This window comes from Labeo rohita, chromosome 5 (genome assembly GCF_022985175.1).
Source record: "Labeo rohita strain BAU-BD-2019 chromosome 5, IGBB_LRoh.1.0, whole genome shotgun sequence".
NCBI lineage: Eukaryota > Metazoa > Chordata > Actinopteri > Cypriniformes > Cyprinidae > Labeo > Labeo rohita.
The window spans coordinates 23124855-23144174 of record NC_066873.1 but is presented as its reverse complement, the minus strand read 5'-3'; the positions used below and the strand labels follow the sequence as shown (position 1 = coordinate 23144174).

Below are 19320 nucleotides of genomic sequence, written 5' to 3'. Positions count from 1 at the left end.
ACACACAAACTCTCTTTCTGAACCCGCTCCAAAGACACACTTCCTCAAACACTTAGAGTCTTGTCAGATTTTCCACTGGATTCATATGCAGAGGTACCAGCGCAAACTCTGAAAAACAGACAACTGTGTTTGTGTGTCAGGAACCTATGCCAAACATTTCCATGTTGCCCTTCCTTAGTGAATTTATACTTGTGTGAATATGTGTTGTTCGTCTTTTATTGACTATTTGCATATTTTTGTTATTTACTTATAAACAAGGAAACATACGGAATCTTGAAGCTTTTATGTTAGCATTTTTGCAATCTAAATTATGAAAGTGTTAACAAATTACCCAAAGGATTTAAAGGGGACATATCATAAAAATCAGATTTTTCCGTGTTTAAGTGCTATAATCGGGTTCCTGTGCATCTGCCAACCCAGAAAATGTGAAAAAGGAAAATCCAGTGACTTTGTTTTGCTATGCCTTTTTCTGCAAGCATGTGAAAACGAGCCACTCAGATTTCACTCACCCTGTGATGTAGAAAGGGGATCTTATTTTAATATTACTGCCCCTTAAAGGAGAAGTCCACTTCCTGAATTTACAGATTATGTACTCATCCACTTGTCGTCCAAGATGTTCATGTCTTTCTTTCTTCAGTCATAAAGAAATGATGTTTTTTGAGGAAAACATTTCAGGATTTTTCTCCGTATAATTGTCTGATATGGTGCCCTGAGTTTCAACCTCCAAAATGCAGTTTAAATGCGGCTTCAAACCATCCCAAATGTGGTTGTAAATGATCCCAGCCAAGGAAGAAGGGTCTTATCTAGCGAAATGATCAGTTATTTTCATTAAAAAAAATACAATTTAAATACTTTTTAATCTCAAACGCTCATCTTGTCTTACTCTCCCTGAACTCTGTGTATTCTGGCTCAAGACAGTTAGCGTATGTCGAACTCTGATCGTATTTTCTCCCTTAACTTCAGAAATCATTTCAAAATCATCCTACATCGCTGCAGAAGTACTGACCCAGTCTTTGCAAAGTGAACATGCAAAGCAGATCAAACACGCTTAACAAAAAAGGTAAAACAGCGATATAGGACGATTTTGAAGTTGAAGTGATAATCAAAACCAAACAGATGTTTTTTGGCAGAGGATCTGAGGCACAAGCTGTAAAGGTGGGAAGCAACAGCTCATTTGCGTTTAAAGAGACATGCATGAAAACAATGTGTTTCTGCTTCCACTCAAAATAGGCATTTTCAAAATGATGTAATAAATGATCTTTGGATATTTTGAGCTGAAATTCACAGACACATACTGAGGACACCTGAGACTTATATTACATATTGTAAAAAGGGGCATAATAGGTCTCCTTTAAACAACCACACAAAGGGCGGGGACATGTAGAACTTTGTGAATGACGGGCATACGTATTCTGTGTAAATTGGTGGAACTTTCTTTAGAATTTTGGTGGCCGCAAATTCCATGTGGGCCTGGTTACAAGTGTACGTACGAGCACTCTCAGTTCCTGTATTGTGCCTCTGCTGTGTTTAAGTGTTTGCATCAGTGTTCTCTTTGTGTTTTTCCAGTTTCTATCTCACTTTGTCTCTCTCTGTAGGAGGTTGCTGTAGAGGGGGGTGTAAGGTTAGTGATGGAGAGCGCACTCTCGGCAAGAGATCGGGTCGGCGTTCAAGACTTCCTGCTCTTGGAGAACTACAACAGCGAAGCTGCTTTCATTGAAAACCTGCGGCGGCGGTACAGAGAAGGCCTTATTTATGTAAGACATACAAAAACAATGTAATATAATAAAATATTTTTAACTGTATTTACACAGAATTTGCAACTTATGAGCATACTGTAGGATACAATATACAATGCTGTTTAAAAGATTGCAGTTAAGATATATTTTTTAAAGAAATGAATACTTTTAAACAGCAGGGATGCATTAAATTGATCAAAATGTATTACTGTAGTGAATAAATTCAGCCTTGGTAAGGAAAATAAACTTCTTTCAAAAAGATTTTAAGATCTTATCTACCCAAACTTTTGAATGGTAGTTTACGTGATATGCTTTTCTGCTTTGATCCACCTTTCTTTCTCTCTTTCTGCCTTTTTATCTGTCTTTCTTCATAAGACATATATTGGCTCAGTGCTGGTGTCAGTGAATCCTTACAGAGAGTTGGAGATTTACTCCAAGCAAAACATGGAGCGCCACAGAGGAGTCAATTTCTATGAGATCTCGCCTCACATGTGAGTGTTAAGTGTGTGTGTGTTTATATGTGTTATGGCCGTGAGAATCCCTGAGAACATTCCGCCAATTCTCTTAGTATGACTCACTTTCCTGGAGATTCCGGAGATTGGACCATGCATACAACTTTCCACTTACACAACCATTCACACTCACTCACACATCCACACCCACATGCTCATTTAAAAGAAATGTGAACTCCTTCCCATAGAAATGGGAAGAAAATATGAAAATATGTAAATGCAAGAAAAAAAAAGTTGTGCTTGTCAAATGATTTCATAGGATTTTTAAACTTTTACACAGTTTTGCCCTGGCCGATAATTCATATCGTGCGCTGCGGACTGAGAGACGAGATCAATGTATTCTGATTTCGGGAGAGAGTGGTGCTGGAAAGACTGAGGCCTCCAAAAAAATACTTCAGTACTACACACACATCTGTCCCACCCGCAACAACACACACACTATCAGAGAGAGACTGTTGCAGTCCAACCCAGTACTGGAGGTAAGCACACACAAACACTGCGAGGGTCCTCTGTACACAGCTTGCTAAATGTCACTCTCACTGTCACAACAGGCTTTTGGAAATGCTAAAACTCTCCGGAATGACAATTCGAGTCGTTTTGGGAAATACATGGACATTCAGTTTGACTATAAGGTAAATGATACACACTTCATAGTTTAAAACCACAACGCTTTGCTTAAATCCAGCCTGAATTTACTGGTCTACATTTCAGCTGTTCACATTAGCAAAAGACTGATATATTTAATATTTCAGCAAATATTTGTGCATTTTGAGACTGTTGTCAAAGACTTACGATGAAAACAAAACTAAACTCTTTCTGTCTTGATCAGGGCGCTCCAATTGGAGGTCACATCCTAAACTACCTGTTAGAGAAATCCCGTGTGGCCCATCAGAACCACGGTGAGAGAAACTTCCACATCTTCTATCAGCTGCTGGAGGGTGGAGAAGAAGATCTTTTGAAGAGACTTGGTTTGGAGAAAACCAACCCACAACAGTATCATTACTTGGTTAAGGTGTTTATGTCAATTGTTTCTATATATACATGAAAGAGAGCAGTTTTTGTGTTTTTTGCATGTTTGTGCTGTGTGCATGTGTTTGTATGTAACATATGCTCTCTCTGTCTGTCAGGGTAACTGTCCACGGGTGAGCTCTATCAATGATAGGAATGGTTGGAAAGTTGTAAGAAACGCTCTCAACATCATTGGCTTCAATGAAGAGGAGATACAGGTGCACACACAAATCCATGGGACGTTCAATATCTTCTGTCATAGTAAGGAAACACACTTACAAAGTCTTTCTCCTCTCTAGGAGCTGATGGAGATTGTGGCCAGTGTTTTACATCTGGGTAACACACAGTTCGGTGAAGATGAGGAGGGAGAGACGCACCTCACCACTGAACCCCAACTGCAATATCTGTCCCAGGTGAGCTGAGCACTCATGCTCTAAGTGAGTTAATGTCCTGTCTCACGTGATCTCACTATGTGTCTGAACTTTATACCTGTTTCTGGGGAATTAGATACCTGTCTCATTAGAGCCACTTGTCTCAGGTTTGTTGTGTGCTCGCTTGTGAAAAGCAGAGTGTCTTGAGGCTGTTATCCCTTTTAAGATGTATACTTTTAAAGTTTAGTTAAATGTGATTTAGGTCTCCATTTCAGGTTAAATAGGGGAGAGCTGGGCAACTGAAACATTTTTTTCCCCATTATACCTCACAGACTCCTGCAAATCTACCTGGCATACAGTTAAAAGAACGAACGTAAAGATCAGATTTTAATTAGAATTAAATATTAGATTATAATTAAGTGAATGTAATAAAAGTTGAACCTTTTTGCTATAATAATATGAAATAATACAATATCGGTGAGTCAAAAACAGTCCTCAGCTAGATACTTTAATGAAATAATGATCATCACACATTTTAAAGATCCAATTTCTCTACAAATTTAATTCAATAACTAGAGTTACAATTATACCTGACCTCACAGACATGATGAAATCTCATATATAGCAGCCAGAGTGACAGCTTCTGTCTGAAACCTGTCTGAATACCAAAAATAGACATTAGTTTAATTCAAAGGCAATATTACAAATCAAAAAATGTTTTTTATATCCCAAAATATTTTTGTTTTGTTTGAAAAGGTTGAAATGATCACACGGTTGTTTAGTGTTACATTTAGCCACACATAGATGCAGAGAATGTGCCTTATTTTTTTCTGTCAACAGCTGCTGGGTGTGGACGGGTCAGTGCTGAAAGAAGCTCTTACTCACAAGAAAATTGTTGCCAAAGGGGAGGAGGTGATCACATTATGTCTTTGTCTGTTCTGTCTCGTTTTCAACATACTTTGTCTTTGCTGATATTCTCATGTTCTGTCTATTAGTAGATGAACAAACTGTTGTTTATGTGTGTGGTGTGTTTGATTTCAGATGATCAGTCCCTTGAGTTTAGAACAGGCTCTGTCTGCTCGGGACTCCTTGGCCAAAGCCATATATGGTCGTGCCTTTACCTGGCTTGTCCAGAAGTTGAACCAATCATTGGCCTTTAAGGTGTGTTTCTTCTTTCTGTCAATGAAGAAGTGGGCTTATTTGTCTGAATGTCATCTTGCATGTACGACTTGGAGCTTAGCATGCATTTTTCAGTTTTGATGTGCCCTCTAGTGGAGGTTATTATGTGTTTGTGTTTTTACAGGATGAGGTTTACTACTCCAGTAAATGTTCTTCTATTATTGGTTTGCTGGACATATATGGATTTGAGGTCTTTCAACACAACAGGTTTGTTTGACTCAGATTATTTGCACCATTAAAAACATCACATTAAAGAAAATATGAAAATAAAATTACATCAGCATATGAGAATGTAAGTAAGAAAGAATTAATCAGGACATTCAAATCTCATTCTGTCTAGTTTTGAGCAGTTCTGCATTAATTACTGCAATGAAAAACTGCAGCAGCTGTTTATCGAGCTCACACTAAAAAGTGAACAGGAGGAGTATGAGGCAGAGGGGATCGTGGTGAGTATGTGGGCATAAAATAATGCAAAAATCAGTGTATGAGTGAGAAACCTTTGTTTCTAAGACCACCTACAGTATGTTGAAAATATTTCCGTTAATGCATTTCTAAAACATTACCAGTAGTAACTAACTTTTCTTATTTAAAGGGATATGTCATCATTGGGTGATCTTTAATTAGTCTCAAATGCCAAGGGGAGCCTGCTAAAGACAGCAGAACCTCTCCGTTTAAACTTTTTGTAATTAAAAAAAATAATAATAATAATAAATAATAAAATTGATCACTATTGTTAAAGGAGAAGCCCACTTCCAGAACAAATATTTACGGATAATGTACTTACCCCCTTGTCATCCAAGATGTTAGTGACTTTCTATCTTCAGTTGTAAAGAAATTGTTTTTTGAGGGAAACATTTCAGGATTTTTTTCCATGTAGTGGACTGATATAGTTTGAACTTCCAAAATGCAATTTAAATGCGGCTTCAAACGATCCCAAATGTGGTTGTAAATGATCCCAGCCCGTGGAAGAATTGTCTTATCTAGAGAAACAATCAGTTATTTTCATTAAAAATATACAATTTAAATACTTTTTAATCTCAAACGCTCGTCTTGTCTTGCTCTCTTTATGAACTCTGTGTATTCTAGCTCAAGACCAGGGGCGTTTCTAGGATTTTAAAACATCTGGGGCTGGTGCCAAAACATCAGGGGCTAGTGGTGTTGGGTGGGAGCTCACATCATGCTCACATAAGATTTTCTTAGACACAAGTGGTTGAACCTGGATCCTTCTAGGTGGGTCCGGGGGCATTAAACCGGGGGTTAAAGACCTTGTCCCACTATTAACAGTAGTAAATAGTAATCTCTGCAAATAACAAACATATCAAAGTATTATAACAAAATTATAACATTACAAAAATATGTTAGACAAATAAAATAATACATTTGAAAATGTATTTATAACTGTAACAAATATATAGTTGCATGCAAAAAGAGGGCCCTATTTTTTTTTTCCCCCCAAATTCCATTTTATCTTATTTTTTTCAAATTCTGTTTTAATTTTTATGGTCTTTGTTTGGTTAAATGGTTTGAATGGTTAAATTTAATTTTATTAATCAAAATGTAATTAATCATGTGTAGTTAATTAAAACCATGAATCTTATACAATTTACCGTCAATTTATCAAAAGTTAAGAAAAATTACATGTTTAGGACCCTATGAAATGTTTTATTTTTTCTCACTTTATCACTCACTTTATTGTTACCAAATATAGCATGTCTGTTTATTTGAATGCATAAAAACAACTTTTATTTATTTTTACAATAGCCTTATGGAATTCTGTGTGTATTTTTCTGGTTATCAAATGAAGGTATAAAATATTGATTTAATTGATCTTTTAATGAAAATTATATTTTATTTTTGGCAAATAAAGGGGATTTACTATTAAAATGTAAAACATGGAAGAACTATTGTGTGAAATTTTTGTATAAATTTTTATTAATTACTACTACTAGTAGTAGTAGTAGTAGTAGTAGGCACGTACATTATACTGAATTATTAATAAAGTTAAACCGAACTTTTACTTTGACGGGTTGCCGTGAATATCTTTAAATTTCTGTGTATATATTTCACGCTTGTTTTACTCAAATGAAACAGTCAAGTGCTCATGAAGTGACTCTCAGAGCAGTTTTGGAGATGTTGTTAATGTATTTATGTCCTCATTTAGTGAAATTGCAGATGCTGAAATCACTGCGCGCGCCAGTATTACATATTTAGGAAACAAAACCGCACATCCGCCGTTCATTCATAAAAAGACACACAGAACATGCAGGATTCATATTTAAATAGCCTTTTGCGGCATAATATTTACAGATACTAGTTCATATCGCGACTTGATTTAAGTTTAATGACCAACTTTTGATTCATTCATTCAAACTTTGACAAATTCCATGGAAATCATAGGGCCATACAAAAAAAAAAAAAAAAACATTCGGGGCTGGAGTAAAAACTTTCGGGGCTCGAGCCCCGAATGATTAGCCCTAGCGACGCCCTTGCTCAAGACAGTTAGGGTATGTCGAAAAACTCCAATCGTATTTTCTCCCTCAACTTTAAAAATCATTTAAAAATCATCCAACATTACTGCAGAAGTACTGACACAGTCTTAGCAAAGTGAACATGCAAAGAAGATCAAACACCCTTAACAAAAAAGGTAAAACAGCGATATAGGATGATTTTGAAGTTGAGGGAAAACTTAAGGGAGGGAGTTCAGGCAGAGCAAGACAAGACTAGCGTTTGACATTAAATTATATTATTTTTATGAAAATAACCGATCGTTTCTCTAGATAAGACCCTTCTTCCTTGGCTGGGATTGTTTATAACTGCATTTGGGATTGTTTGAAGCCGCATTGAAATTGCATTTTGGAAGTTTAAACTCGGGACACCATAGAAGTCCACTATATGGAGACAAACGCTGAAATGTTTTCCTCAGAAAACATAATTTCTTTACGACTGAAGAAAAAAAGGCAGGAACATCCTGGATGACAAGGGGGTGAGTACATTATATGTGAATCTTTGTTCTGGAAGTGGACTTCTCCTTTAATTTGCAAGGACATATTAAACTAGTCAAAAGTAACAATAAAGACATTTATAACATTACAAAAGTTCTCTGTTTCAAATGCATGTTGTTCTTTTGAACTTTTTATTAATACAAGAATTCTAAAAAAAAAAAAGTTTAACAATTTCCACAAAAATATTAAGAAGCACAAATGTTTTCAACTTTGGTAATACCAGGTGTTTCTTGAGCAGCAAATCAGCATAACAGAATGATTTCTGAAGGATCATGTGACACTGAAGCCTGGAGAAATGGCTGCTGAAAATTCAGCATATATTTAAATAGAAAACCAATATTTTAAATTGTAATAATATTTCACAACATTGTTTTTGCTGTTTTTTTTTTTGTTTTTTTTTTGTGATCAAATAAATGCAGCCCTGGTATGCATACAGACTGCTGATGTTTCTTTCTTTCACTTTTGTTATATTTGTGTAAAAATGACATTTCTTGTGTTTTGGCCAGTGGGAGAGAGTCGAATATTTCAACAACAAAATCATCTGTGACCTGGTGGAGGAGAAACATAAAGGCGTCATTGCCATTTTGGTCTGTCTGTGTGTTTTTCTTCTAAATTGAGGTTTTCTGTTCATCCAAATGGAGCTGATATAAACTAATTTAATTGATTGAAATCAGGATGAGGAGTGCTTACGGCGAGGAGATGCCAGTGACATCACCTTCCTGGAGAAGTTGGAGGACACACTGGGTGGCCATGCCCATTTTGTCACGTGAGACCATACTCTGAGCATACTCTGTCTCTGTTGTTGAAGCATCATAAGTGATGTTTAAGATATTATTTGGATGTTGTCTGAAATCGGATTGGTCCATTTCATGTTTCAGTCATAAAATGGCCAACGGGAAGATCCGCAAGGCAATTGGTCGAGAGGAATTTAGACTGGTTCATTATGCTGGAGAGGTCAACTACAACGTCAATGGTGAGGAGAAAACATCCATCCATCCATCCATCTATCCACCCATAGTTTGTTTGTTTGGTGCTGTGATTTTAGATTTTGTCACTTTTTTTTCAGGGTTTCTGGACAAAAATAATGACCTGCTTTACAGGCACCTGAAGGAGGTACAGTGTGATTAGAGTATGAGCAAGAGTGTTATGGCTAAAAAATGTGTGTTTCTAAACACACTGTATCTCATTGCAGGTGCTGTGTCAGTCAGGGAATAATATTGTCAATCAGTGTTTCCATGTGAATGAGTTGATGGACCAGAGACGACCAGAGACGGTTAGATGAACACAAACACTCACTTACACATACTGTACATAAACTTAAACTTAGTCTTGTTGTCTCTACTCAGGCTGCCACACAGTTCAAGCTCAGTTTGGCTAAACTGATGGAGATTCTGATGTCTAAGGAACCATCGTATGTCCGCTGCATAAAACCCAATGATGCTAAACAGCCAGGTAAAAGCATTTCTGTCATGACAGCTCTCGGAGGGATTGGCATGGTAATGTACATGGCAATGTTAATGTATCTGGTCTTGGCGGAATAGATCTGCTACGCTGCTGCTGCGGCAGAGCAAGTATCGAGAATTGCCACTGCCAATACAGCCACAACATGCTATTGTGAGCATGTAAGAATACTGCTGATGCACATATAACATTCATTAAATAACTCCCATAAAGCCTACATGAATCACCTTGTAGCAGATCTATACAGGTGGAGCTGGGGAAGATGAAGGGTTTCTGATACACGATACAAAGTGATACAGCAAGCACTAGTCATATATTTGAATGCTGAACAGCGAGATAATTGGTTACCAATACAGGAGAGAACCAATCAGATGAGACATGTGATAATGATGTCATTATGTCAGCTTGAGTTAGACCTATCGGACTGCACCATCTAGAGTTTCATGCCAGAACTTTGTATACGTGTGTTGTATTGATAGACCAATAAATTGCACACACAAAATAATGTGCTTGTATTTCCCTGTTTTGATGTTGTGTATTGTTCTTCCTCTGCTTCTTCAGGTAGATTTGATGAGGTTTTGGTCAGGCATCAGGTGAAGTATTTGGGTTTGATGGAGAATCTGAGAGTAAGGAGAGCTGGATTTGCATACAGGCGAAACTATGAGGCGTTCTTAGAGAGGTCAGACTTTCAGACACACTGATGCAACCAGTCTTTCTGCTAACAGATGGCCATGTTTCTTGAATTTGTTTTGTGTTTTGTTTCTTGCACAGGTATAAGTCTCTATGTCCGGACACCTGGCCACACTGGCGTGGAAAGCTCTCAGAGGGGGTCGCCACTCTGGTAAAACACCTCAACTACAAACCTGAGGAATACAAACTGGGCAGGTGAGGGGTAAAAAGAACAGACATACAGACTACCATTTAAAAGTTTTGTTTTTTTTTAATAGATAAAAAACCAGAAACGCTGAAAATAGTGAAAAAAATCTTCAAGAGGTCCTCCTTTTCTGGCTCTGGGGCAGCAGTGGAAGAGCTGTGGTGAAATTTGTCTTTGTTTGCTTTCTGTTCAGGTCCAAAATCTTTATCCGATTCCCAAGGACCCTGTTTGTGACTGAGGATGCACTTGAGGCCAAGAAACAAACCATCGGTAAGACTGTGATGATGATAATGTTCCTTTACTGTTGTCATGCATTCACTTATTATGATATAATGAATACATTTACAGTATCGAATTGTTTTTAAGCTGTCACTCTGCAGACATCTTGGCGGGGCTACAGGGAGCGAGCCAAGTACCACCGGATCCGACATGCAGGTAACCTTGACAAATAGACTAAACACAGACAGAAAGGCTATACAAAGGAAGGCAACAGCCAATCTGTTTGTCTGTTTCATCTTGCAGTAATTGTTATCCAGTCATGGTGGAGAGGAGTCAAAGGCCGAAGGAAAGCCAAGCACCGCAGACAAGCAGCTGACACTATACGCAAGTATGAGAGTTTTTGTATCTTGTAGGTGAACGCGTTACATTGATTGTGTCATTGATTTCGCCCTTCCTTGATCCTTAATTTCATCCTTCCGTCATTCCAAAGGTTCATCAAAGGCTTCATTCTCCGCAATGAGCCTCGTTGCCCTGACAATGAGTACTTCCTGGACCACGTGCGATTCTCCTACTTGATGAAAGTGAAAAGAAATCTGCCAAAAAGTGTGCTTGACAAGAGCTGGCCAAGACCACCGCCCTCACTCAGTGAGGTATGATAATAATATATTATAAAGCTGTAATAAGGTATGATACTAAATTGAGCTCTGTTTGGTCACACCAACTGGAGATAGAACAAATCTCAAGGATATAGTTGTGAATGCACTTTTTTTTTATTCAGCAAGGCTACACTAAACATAAAAAACATGTATTTTTTACAGCATTGATAATAACAGATGTATCTTCGAGCACCAGATCAGCATATTAGAATGATTGGAAAGTTTGGAGTGTCTGTTTACACTAAGTGCAAATACCCCGCCTTGCTGGTGGATGCTATTTACACTAACTCTGCCCACCAACGTGTGATTGGTCTAGTCAGCTGTATAAAAGATGATGGTCTAACAACAGCTCAAGTGCTATAGATGGTTAAATCTGCCTGCTGCCAAACTTTTTTTTTCTACTTTTCAAATCTCCTATCACATTTGAAAGGCATTTATTTTCAATAAAAATAAAGAAAATTATTGAAGAGTTGAAAATACAGTATTGGGTTAGGGTAGGTGTAGGGAAGACTTATATTGTCCCAATAAGATCCATTTAATAATTTGAATTAAAGTTATAACTATATTTAACTATATTATTTAGTGCTGTCAAAATTAGCACCTTAATGCAGGTGATTAATTTTTCCAGTTTTACGGCATTAAACTTACAACAGAATCAGAAAGAGCTTTTATTGCCAAGTATGCTTGCGCATACTAGGAATTTGTTTAGTGTCATTAGCTTAGAATAGAATAGAATAGAATAGCTTGCCTGAATTGCCTGGGGGAAAACTGTTCTTGTGCGTAATTGTCCTGGTGTTTGGAGCTCTGTAGCGTCGGTCAGATGGTAAAAGTTCAAAGAGATGATGACTTGGATGTGAGGGATCCAGAGTGATTTTCTGAGCTCTTTTCCTCACTCTGGATAAATATAGTTCTTGAAGCGTGGCACAAATAATCCTCTCGGCAGTCTGAACTATTCTTTGTAATCTGGTGTCTGATTTAGCAACGGCTGCTTCTGGTTCTACATGAATTTGAAGATTGAATGTGAATATATTGCAATGTAAAAGTATATTTAATAATAGTTAATTTAATGTTAGGTGGGATTAATAATGATAACTTTCAGAAAAATATTATTAATCAATTGACAGCACTAATATTACTATTTTACAATATTATTGATTTTACTGCATCTTTGATCAAATAAATGCAGACTTGTCAAGTATAAAATATTCCTTTCAAAAAATTCTGTTCTTTAAAAAATTCCCCTCTCCCAAAAGCCCCCAAAGGTTTACATTTGTTTTCCCCCACAGGCATCTGAGCACCTTCACAGAATGTGCATTCACAACCTGGTCAATGACTACTGCAGGAGAATCCAGCCAGAGTGGAAGAAGCAGGTACTGCAATTACACAAGAGCAAACACACACATATATGGACAAATATAACTCATTTCATACTGTCTGCAGTTGGAACAGAAGGTTGTAGCCAGTGCGATCTTCAGTGGTCAGAAGGACTGCTACCCTCTAAGTGTTCCCAGACTCTTCGTAACCACCAGACTAGGTAATATATATACACATGAAAAAATGTATCTCCTGAAAAACACATATACAAGCACACACAAATATAGAACTGACACATTTTGTTACTATAGAGACTGAAGAGATCAACCTCAAAGTGCTGCAAACTCTTGGGAATGACAACAAGGTGAAGGTAAATGTGTTTGAATACTTTTGCGTGAAAATAAAACCGAATGTTTGTGTGAATTCCATGTAAATGCATTGACTATAAAAATATAGTGAAGTCCTTAGTCACTTTTAGGGCCTGCTGGGACATTTTTAAATGCTTCTTGTTTGATAACAAGGTTCCATTATTACATTCATTAAAATTTACAGTGCATGAGGTTAAGCTGAAGTTCATTTATTATGAATGTTACAGTATTTGCTACAATATAGGCTAGCATAACAAGCCATCCATCTCAACACCTGAGGCTTCATCCTGTTTTTTCCTCCTGTAGAGGGCGACACAGACAAAATTTATAAATGGCTCCTATCCACCTTATTTTTCAATGTGGAAGTAAGCTGTTTGCTGGTAATGTGTTAGACGTCCGGTTCATAATCCACCATAGGGAAATAACTAGAAGAATATCGAAGTGCAGTAAATGGTAAATCAGTTAGCATTACAAACCAGTGTGTTCCTAATTAAGATAACACTTTAAAATAATATAGTAAGACACACCAGTTTGCAATATCAAGGAGCAAAACAAGCTTTTTGTTCAGCTAAAAATAGCTGGAAGTGAATGAGACCGGAAGCCAGACACAAAAAATGTACAAATGGCTGCACCCACTCTTATGGGAAAAAAATAATAGCAAATATTTATCAGAAGGAGCCAGTGAATCAATAGAATTAATAGAATTCTTAATAGAATTTCTTATGTTAGAGTATTAGAGGGGTTGAGAAACTTATTGTATATGTATTTTTCAGTATGGCATAGCGGTCACTAAATACGACCGCCATGGTTTCCGCGCACGCGTGCGTCAGCTGCTGTTGACCACTTCGTCTGCTGTGCTGGTCCAGGAAGCAAAAATTAAACAACGTATCGACTATGGCACATTGCTGGGTAATGTTACTGTAATACAGCTCTCTCCTTTGTTGCCTAACAATACTGTACGACATCCAAGCTTATTAAAGATTCATACTCCTGTTTTTCACTGTATCTAATTCTTGGGTAATCATACTCTTCACTAGTACTCAAACCATAAATTCTCATAAGTGTCAAACAACTTGTGCTCCATTAATCTCTTACCGGGCAACACTTCACAATACTATACAGTCTTGGTTTGTTTCTTTTTGTAGGTATCTCTGTTAGCTCCCTCAGTGACGGATTCTTTGTTTTGCATATTCCCACCACTGACAGTAAGCAGAAGGTGAGCGAGGCCGTGCTATGGTTTGTGATTGTCTTGGTTGTGCTGTTGGTCCTCTGTTGTTTCACTTTGACCTGTTGACCTTTAGGGTGACCTCGTGCTGCAATGCGATCATGTGATTGAGGCTGTTACCAAGCTGGCCATGATGGCAGACAAGATACACAATGTCAACATCAGCCAGGACAGGTGTGTGAGGCAAATCCTGTAATGGACTAAATGATTTTCTTTAGAAAGACAAGGCCCCATCATTTTGATGTTTGCAAAAATTTGTGTGTAACTTTAAGGAACGTCACTACTAAATACCTTTTTTTCTGCAATTAAGCACATTTTTTTGTTAAAACATTTAGTTTTCCATAACATTTAGCTTTAATGTATGTACAACTGTTCAAAACTGTGCTAGCTAACAATGTTCTGATTAGCATCTTTGAGCTAGGTTCAAAAGTATCTAAAATTGTCACTACTGAAGCAGTCAGGACCAAAACATTTGATGTTTCCAAATCTGACTTGACCAATCTGACCAATTCTGTAAAATGGCCCATATATTTTTATCTTTGTGCTTTTTTGCTATTTGTGCTATTTGTATTTCATGTTGTTTTAGTTTATAGCATATATATGTATATGCATGTTTACAGTTTTCAGTCTGATTATGATTTACTCTGCAGTATCAGGTTTGCCATAGCGAGGGGAAAAGAGGGAGTGATAGATTTCACCAACGGTTCGGCCCTGCGAGTGGTCAAGACCAAGAACGGACACTTGTCTGTGGTGAGACTCACACATTTACTAATAAAGAAATACAATGCAGTGGTTTTGGTTAGAAGGGAAGAGAGACAACAAAAAGTTTGGTAGGAAAAAAATAGATAATGGGATTTCATGAGTAGAGTTCAGAGGAGTAAAAATAAAATGGATTATTTAGCAAATTTTGTTTGCAAGTGAACATGAATACTCCGGTCCTTCTTTTCCAGACCACCCCACGAATCTCATGAACAGCCAATGACAGCTCACCAGCAGTGAACGGATCATTTTAAAGGAGTGCTTTAGCCAATCACTACAGAGCCAGACTACACTTCTATGATTCATTTCAGTCTCACTCCAGAAGCACATGTTAGCATTATAGTAATCTTTTTTTGAATACTGAATTTAGATTTTTGATTTTATATTTTCCCTCATCTGACCAATTAAATGAATCAGTTTTTTTTTTCAATTATGTTAATAATACAAGCTTTACTATATAGATATAGTCTACTACAGAGTATTTTTAAGAATTCTTATTAACTAGATCATCTTTTAAATTTAAATACAAAAGCACAGTGCTTTACAAATAACACTGCTACTTATCAGCGCAGTGTTTTATAACTCAGTTGTTGCTGAACACTTTTGAAAAAAAAAAAAAGATTAAATGCATTATGGTTAATGTCATTTTTGGTTTGCTTTACTAAATCTGTAAGACTTCTGGCAGATGCCAAAAAATACTTTTTCAGGCAATGTTTTGAAACTAAGATCAGTCATAACGTGTCTTAATTTAGACTGCATCAAGTGTTCAGTATGACTTCACTTATTCTCTGTTGTATGCAAAAAAAACAAAAAAAAACTGTCACGCAAATACACATGAACAGTAGAAATGTGTCTAAGTCATTTTATTCAATACTGATGCTTGTGTAAAACAACAAACAACACACTTTTTTTATGAACAATAAATATCGTATGAAAAACATTTGGCACATTTCACATAAATAAAATAAATAATAATTTAATAAATAACACAAGGTGGAAAGTACAGGGGAATGACAATGAAAAAGGGATGTAAAATTAATCTCACTCTGACCTCTGATTTGCTGATTATCAGTGGAGGAGGGAAGTGGGGTGTTTGGGGAATTTTGATCTATCAGAATGGCTGACTAACCTTTTTTTGTTTCAGTCAAATTGTCCAATATAAACAAAACAATTTGCGGTTTATTAAGTGCTTACGCTCGATCAGAGCCATAAGAAAATACTTAATGGTCAAATAACACATTTGTCTCATAATAACCTACACTAGCTGCCTGCTGATTTGCTCATCCCCCTGAGACTTATCCTGTAATTCTCCAAATACTTCAATATAAAAATACAGAAATACAGTTTAAAAAAATCTTCACACAATATCTTGTAAACAAACAGTAAGTAAAAAAATAGTAATAAATTATTTTCATAAATAAAATAATTAATGAGCACGGTAAACAGAAACTGTGACATGAAAATGTTTTTGGAAATAAGTGTTAGTGTATTCAATTATGCATTTCCTTGGTTTCGTTTTTGAATTCAATTCTGTGTAATACTGTAATACTTTTTTTTTTCTTTTTTCCCCCGCCTTGATTCGCTAATGCGTGTTTGTCAGTATTTAGCTTGAAGCACAGCGTAATCTCGTGCCAATCTTCCTAAGTACCGCTCTAGATCTCTTAGTATCACATAACCTCTCAGATGCTGAATCCAGCGGGATGTTTCTGCTGTTGTTGTCTGCTGGGTATCCACAGATAGTTGGCTTCCCATGAAAAAAGAGGCTGCTGACACCTGGGTGGGTTGCGGGAGGCCGACAGAGGTCTTCCCCGTCGTTGAAGTAGAAGACGTTTCAGAGGAGTGTGTGGAGCTGCGAGGGTTCTCCGTGCGAATTTGAGTCAGGAGTACAGTGGTGCTCTCTGTGGAAGGATGCATGCTGGAAATCGGACTGGAAGTTGAAGTTGAGTGTACAGGATGGAGAAGTGGGGACTTGGTGGATGCTTTGACACTCAGGGTGTTCAACTACAGATAGAGAAAGAGAGAAAGCATTAGTCATCGGCATGATTAAGCATTAGCTTGTTGTTTTTGTTCCAAAAAGTTTTTTTTTTCTTGGTAACACTTTATAGTAACTCTACTTTTTTGTATATTTGACCCTGAACCACAAAACCAGTCATAAGTAGCATGGGTATATTTGTAGCAATAGCCAACAATATATTTTATGGGCCAAAATGATCAATTTGTCTTTTACACCAAAAATAATTAGGATGTTAGGATCATGTTCCATTAAGATATTTAGTAAACTTCCTACTGTAAATATATCCAAACTTAATTTTTGTTTAGTAATATGCATTGCTAAGAGCTTAATTTGGACAACTTTAAAGGTGATTTTCTTGCACCCTCAGATTCCAGATTTTCAAAAAGTTCTATCTCGGTCACATATCTTAACAAACATACATCAATGTAAAGTTTATTTATTCCGCTTTCAGATATAAATCTCAAATTCAAAAAATCAACCCTTATGACTAGTTTTGTGGTTCAGGGTCACATATATGTTTTTCAAGAAACTTTACAATATTACATAATTACATAATCCAATAATCTTGAACAAGGAATCAGAATATATATAGTCTACCAGTTAGAAAACGATCACACAGACGTCATGAGACAGACCGAACAAATATGACTAACAACGTCTTTACTGTTGTTATTCTTAGATTTAAATATACAGAAATAGTTTCTATATACCCTAAAAAAAATCCCCTTGGGATTTTTGTAGATATTCTGGCAAGAGCCCCCTTGTTTTGCAACTTAAAGGGGTGATGATGAGTTGCTCATGGGAGTTATATTACATCGTGTCTATGAGATCACCATATCAGCTACTGGTGCCTGGAAGGTTTGTATCTGACAAGTGCGCACTCGTACCTGAGAGTTGACTTGTCTGATTAAGTCCCGCAGATCAATTTGCAGATTAACAAAATTTTGGCACAAGGTGGGCTGGGGCTTTCCTCGTTTGCCTCTTCTTTGCTCTTGCCTTTCATTCGTCGCATCCTTCTCTTTTTCCAGCTGCTGCCGTTGACCTTCCAGGTGAGTCCAGAAGGTTTTGAGGTTGTGAGAGGCCAAACGCAAACGCTCAGTGTCCTGAACCAAACAAACACTATGAAAATATATCCTCATGCCTCATGCCTGACTAAATACGTGACAAAGATATAATGCACACCTGCATGTGTAGCCAATTCTGATAACTGACAGTAACCGCAGGAAGTGTACTCAGCATCAGCTCTCTGTATTCAAATAGCTCGTCACCAAACAGCTGTTGCTTCTGTCAGAGGAAAAAAGAAATGGTACGAGCATTTAGCTACAAACCGGATTGTAATGTTACAATACAAATTATATTACTGTCGATAATATGTTTCAGCTTCTGTGCGTTTGTGTAGTGGTTAGCTTACGTAGCGCGACAGCAGCTGTTGGACGCGTGCCCGAATTGTACGCGTTAGGCGCATTGAATCCGAGAAGGACAGCGCTCCTCTGTGGCCAAGAGGGGAAGATGCGTTTGAACACACCAGACAGATGAGGATGAGGATGCAAAGGGGAGTCAGACACTGCCGAAACATCTGGGAAAATAGGGAGTGAAGCTGTCAGATCATTCAAAGTAGTGGTACCTTTATTATTATGCAGATACAGTGATGTGTAATAAGACACACGGTTTGTCAGTTTTTATTGCCGCCACCATTTTTACCGATCAAATTTCACGTCAGAGATCAACATCTATAGAACTATTTAGTATAACTAACGATATTATGCTTACAGTTAAGGCACTTTGACTCTGGTACGTGGGCTAAACAACAGACCATGCATATAAGCCTATATTTTACATAATAATAATAATAACAAAGATTTTTTCAATCTAGTAAGTGATGCTGTAAGTAATAAGAAAGTTCAGATGAAATAGTCTCTTACCTCTGTTTGTAAATGGGCACTTGATTGTTCAGTCGCCAGCAGTGATTTGAGAAGATGCACTGGAGATATTACCTTATATTCTCTCATAGCCTTTCGGTTTCGTTCTTCTTGGGAATGCCAGTGTTTGTTCTTCTTTTTGTGAGCACGCGTTTAAACTAGTCAACCACTTCCAAGAAGTACGTAAAGTATATTCTTGAAGACTGTACTGTACTTTACATGTTTTCATGTATAGGATATATAGGTTTGTCTTTTTATTTCTTTATATATTTTTTTCCAGAAATGTGCAACTTCTGCTGTCCCTCCCAGAGAAGGTGCTCAGACAGTAATTTCACTGTATCGAATTTCTAATTACTTAAACTAATGGTGTTACAATGAAATGACAAATATACATGTAAATGAAGAACACTACAAAAAATAAAAATATAAATTGGTATGAGGTATAAAACATCAAGGAAACATTAGAATTTGGAATGTATACATAAGTGAGTGATATGCAGAAGTCATTTCAAAGCATCAGTTAAAAGATATTCAACATTACTTTTGTATGTTTAAAACAAATGGTAGTCTCTCAAAATAGAATTGTGTATCTGACATCAGGGATTGTTTTCATACATGCAAAAATAAATAAATAAATAAATAAATGACAAAATTATATATAACTGTAATTAAGGATAAATTAATGTGTAGGTTGCAGTTGCAT

The 19320-nt window shown here is 36.9% G+C and overlaps 2 protein-coding genes across 4 annotated transcripts in view; one reads left to right on the top strand and one right to left on the bottom strand.

The window, feature by feature from the left end:
• The window catches only part of myo1ca (myosin Ic, paralog a), a 29852-nt gene extending 14320 nt beyond the window's left edge, over positions 1-15532 (top strand). For all 3 annotated transcript variants that reach the window (XM_051109179.1, XM_051109178.1, XM_051109177.1), the window contains 31 exons: positions 1596-1754; positions 2112-2227; positions 2529-2727; positions 2800-2880; positions 3078-3260; positions 3376-3474; positions 3556-3669; positions 4468-4539; positions 4669-4788; positions 4931-5013; positions 5147-5252; positions 8315-8395; positions 8483-8574; positions 8687-8781; positions 8875-8921; positions 9001-9081; positions 9155-9260; positions 9831-9948; positions 10041-10154; positions 10337-10413; positions 10510-10578; positions 10666-10750; positions 10853-11012; positions 12305-12388; positions 12459-12552; positions 12644-12702; positions 13474-13609; positions 13846-13916; positions 14002-14099; positions 14576-14675; positions 14876-15532. In XM_051109179.1, coding sequence (XP_050965136.1) covers positions 1629-1754; positions 2112-2227; positions 2529-2727; positions 2800-2880; positions 3078-3260; positions 3376-3474; positions 3556-3669; positions 4468-4539; positions 4669-4788; positions 4931-5013; positions 5147-5252; positions 8315-8395; positions 8483-8574; positions 8687-8781; positions 8875-8921; positions 9001-9081; positions 9155-9260; positions 9831-9948; positions 10041-10154; positions 10337-10413; positions 10510-10578; positions 10666-10750; positions 10853-11012; positions 12305-12388; positions 12459-12552; positions 12644-12702; positions 13474-13609; positions 13846-13916; positions 14002-14099; positions 14576-14675; positions 14876-14896 — 3087 coding nt within the window. In that variant the 5' untranslated portion in view covers positions 1596-1628 and the 3' untranslated portion in view covers positions 14897-15532. The remainder of the gene's footprint in view (positions 1-1595; positions 1755-2111; positions 2228-2528; positions 2728-2799; positions 2881-3077; positions 3261-3375; positions 3475-3555; positions 3670-4467; positions 4540-4668; positions 4789-4930; positions 5014-5146; positions 5253-8314; positions 8396-8482; positions 8575-8686; positions 8782-8874; positions 8922-9000; positions 9082-9154; positions 9261-9830; positions 9949-10040; positions 10155-10336; positions 10414-10509; positions 10579-10665; positions 10751-10852; positions 11013-12304; positions 12389-12458; positions 12553-12643; positions 12703-13473; positions 13610-13845; positions 13917-14001; positions 14100-14575; positions 14676-14875) is intronic.
• A 102-nt stretch (positions 15533-15634) lies between these two features.
• On the bottom strand, positions 15635-18770 carry LOC127164976 (uncharacterized). Its single transcript, XM_051109189.1, has 5 exons — positions 18621-18770; positions 18110-18274; positions 17881-17982; positions 17586-17801; positions 15635-16685 (listed from the first exon to the last, which is right to left on the bottom strand). The coding sequence occupies exons 1-5, from the start codon at positions 18705-18707 to the stop codon at positions 16281-16283; spliced, it is 975 nt and encodes a 324-aa protein (XP_050965146.1). The 5' UTR covers positions 18708-18770; the 3' UTR covers positions 15635-16280.
• Between the last annotated feature and the right edge of the window lie 550 nt (positions 18771-19320).

What these genes read in the sequence shown, in the direction of transcription:
- LOC127164976 (XM_051109189.1), bottom strand. Translation starts at nt 18,707, where the DNA reads ATGAGAGAATATAAGGTAATATCTCCAGTGCATCTTCTCAAATCACTG. An exon ending in GTGCCCATTTACAAACAGAG is followed by an intron (nt 18,275 to 18,620) that starts GTAAGAGACTAT and finishes CTATTTTCCCAG; the next exon opens with ATGTTTCGGCAGTGTCTGAC. An exon ending in AGAATTGGCTACACATGCAG is followed by an intron (nt 17,802 to 17,880) that starts GTGTGCATTATA and finishes TGTTTGGTTCAG; the next exon opens with GACACTGAGCGTTTGCGTTT.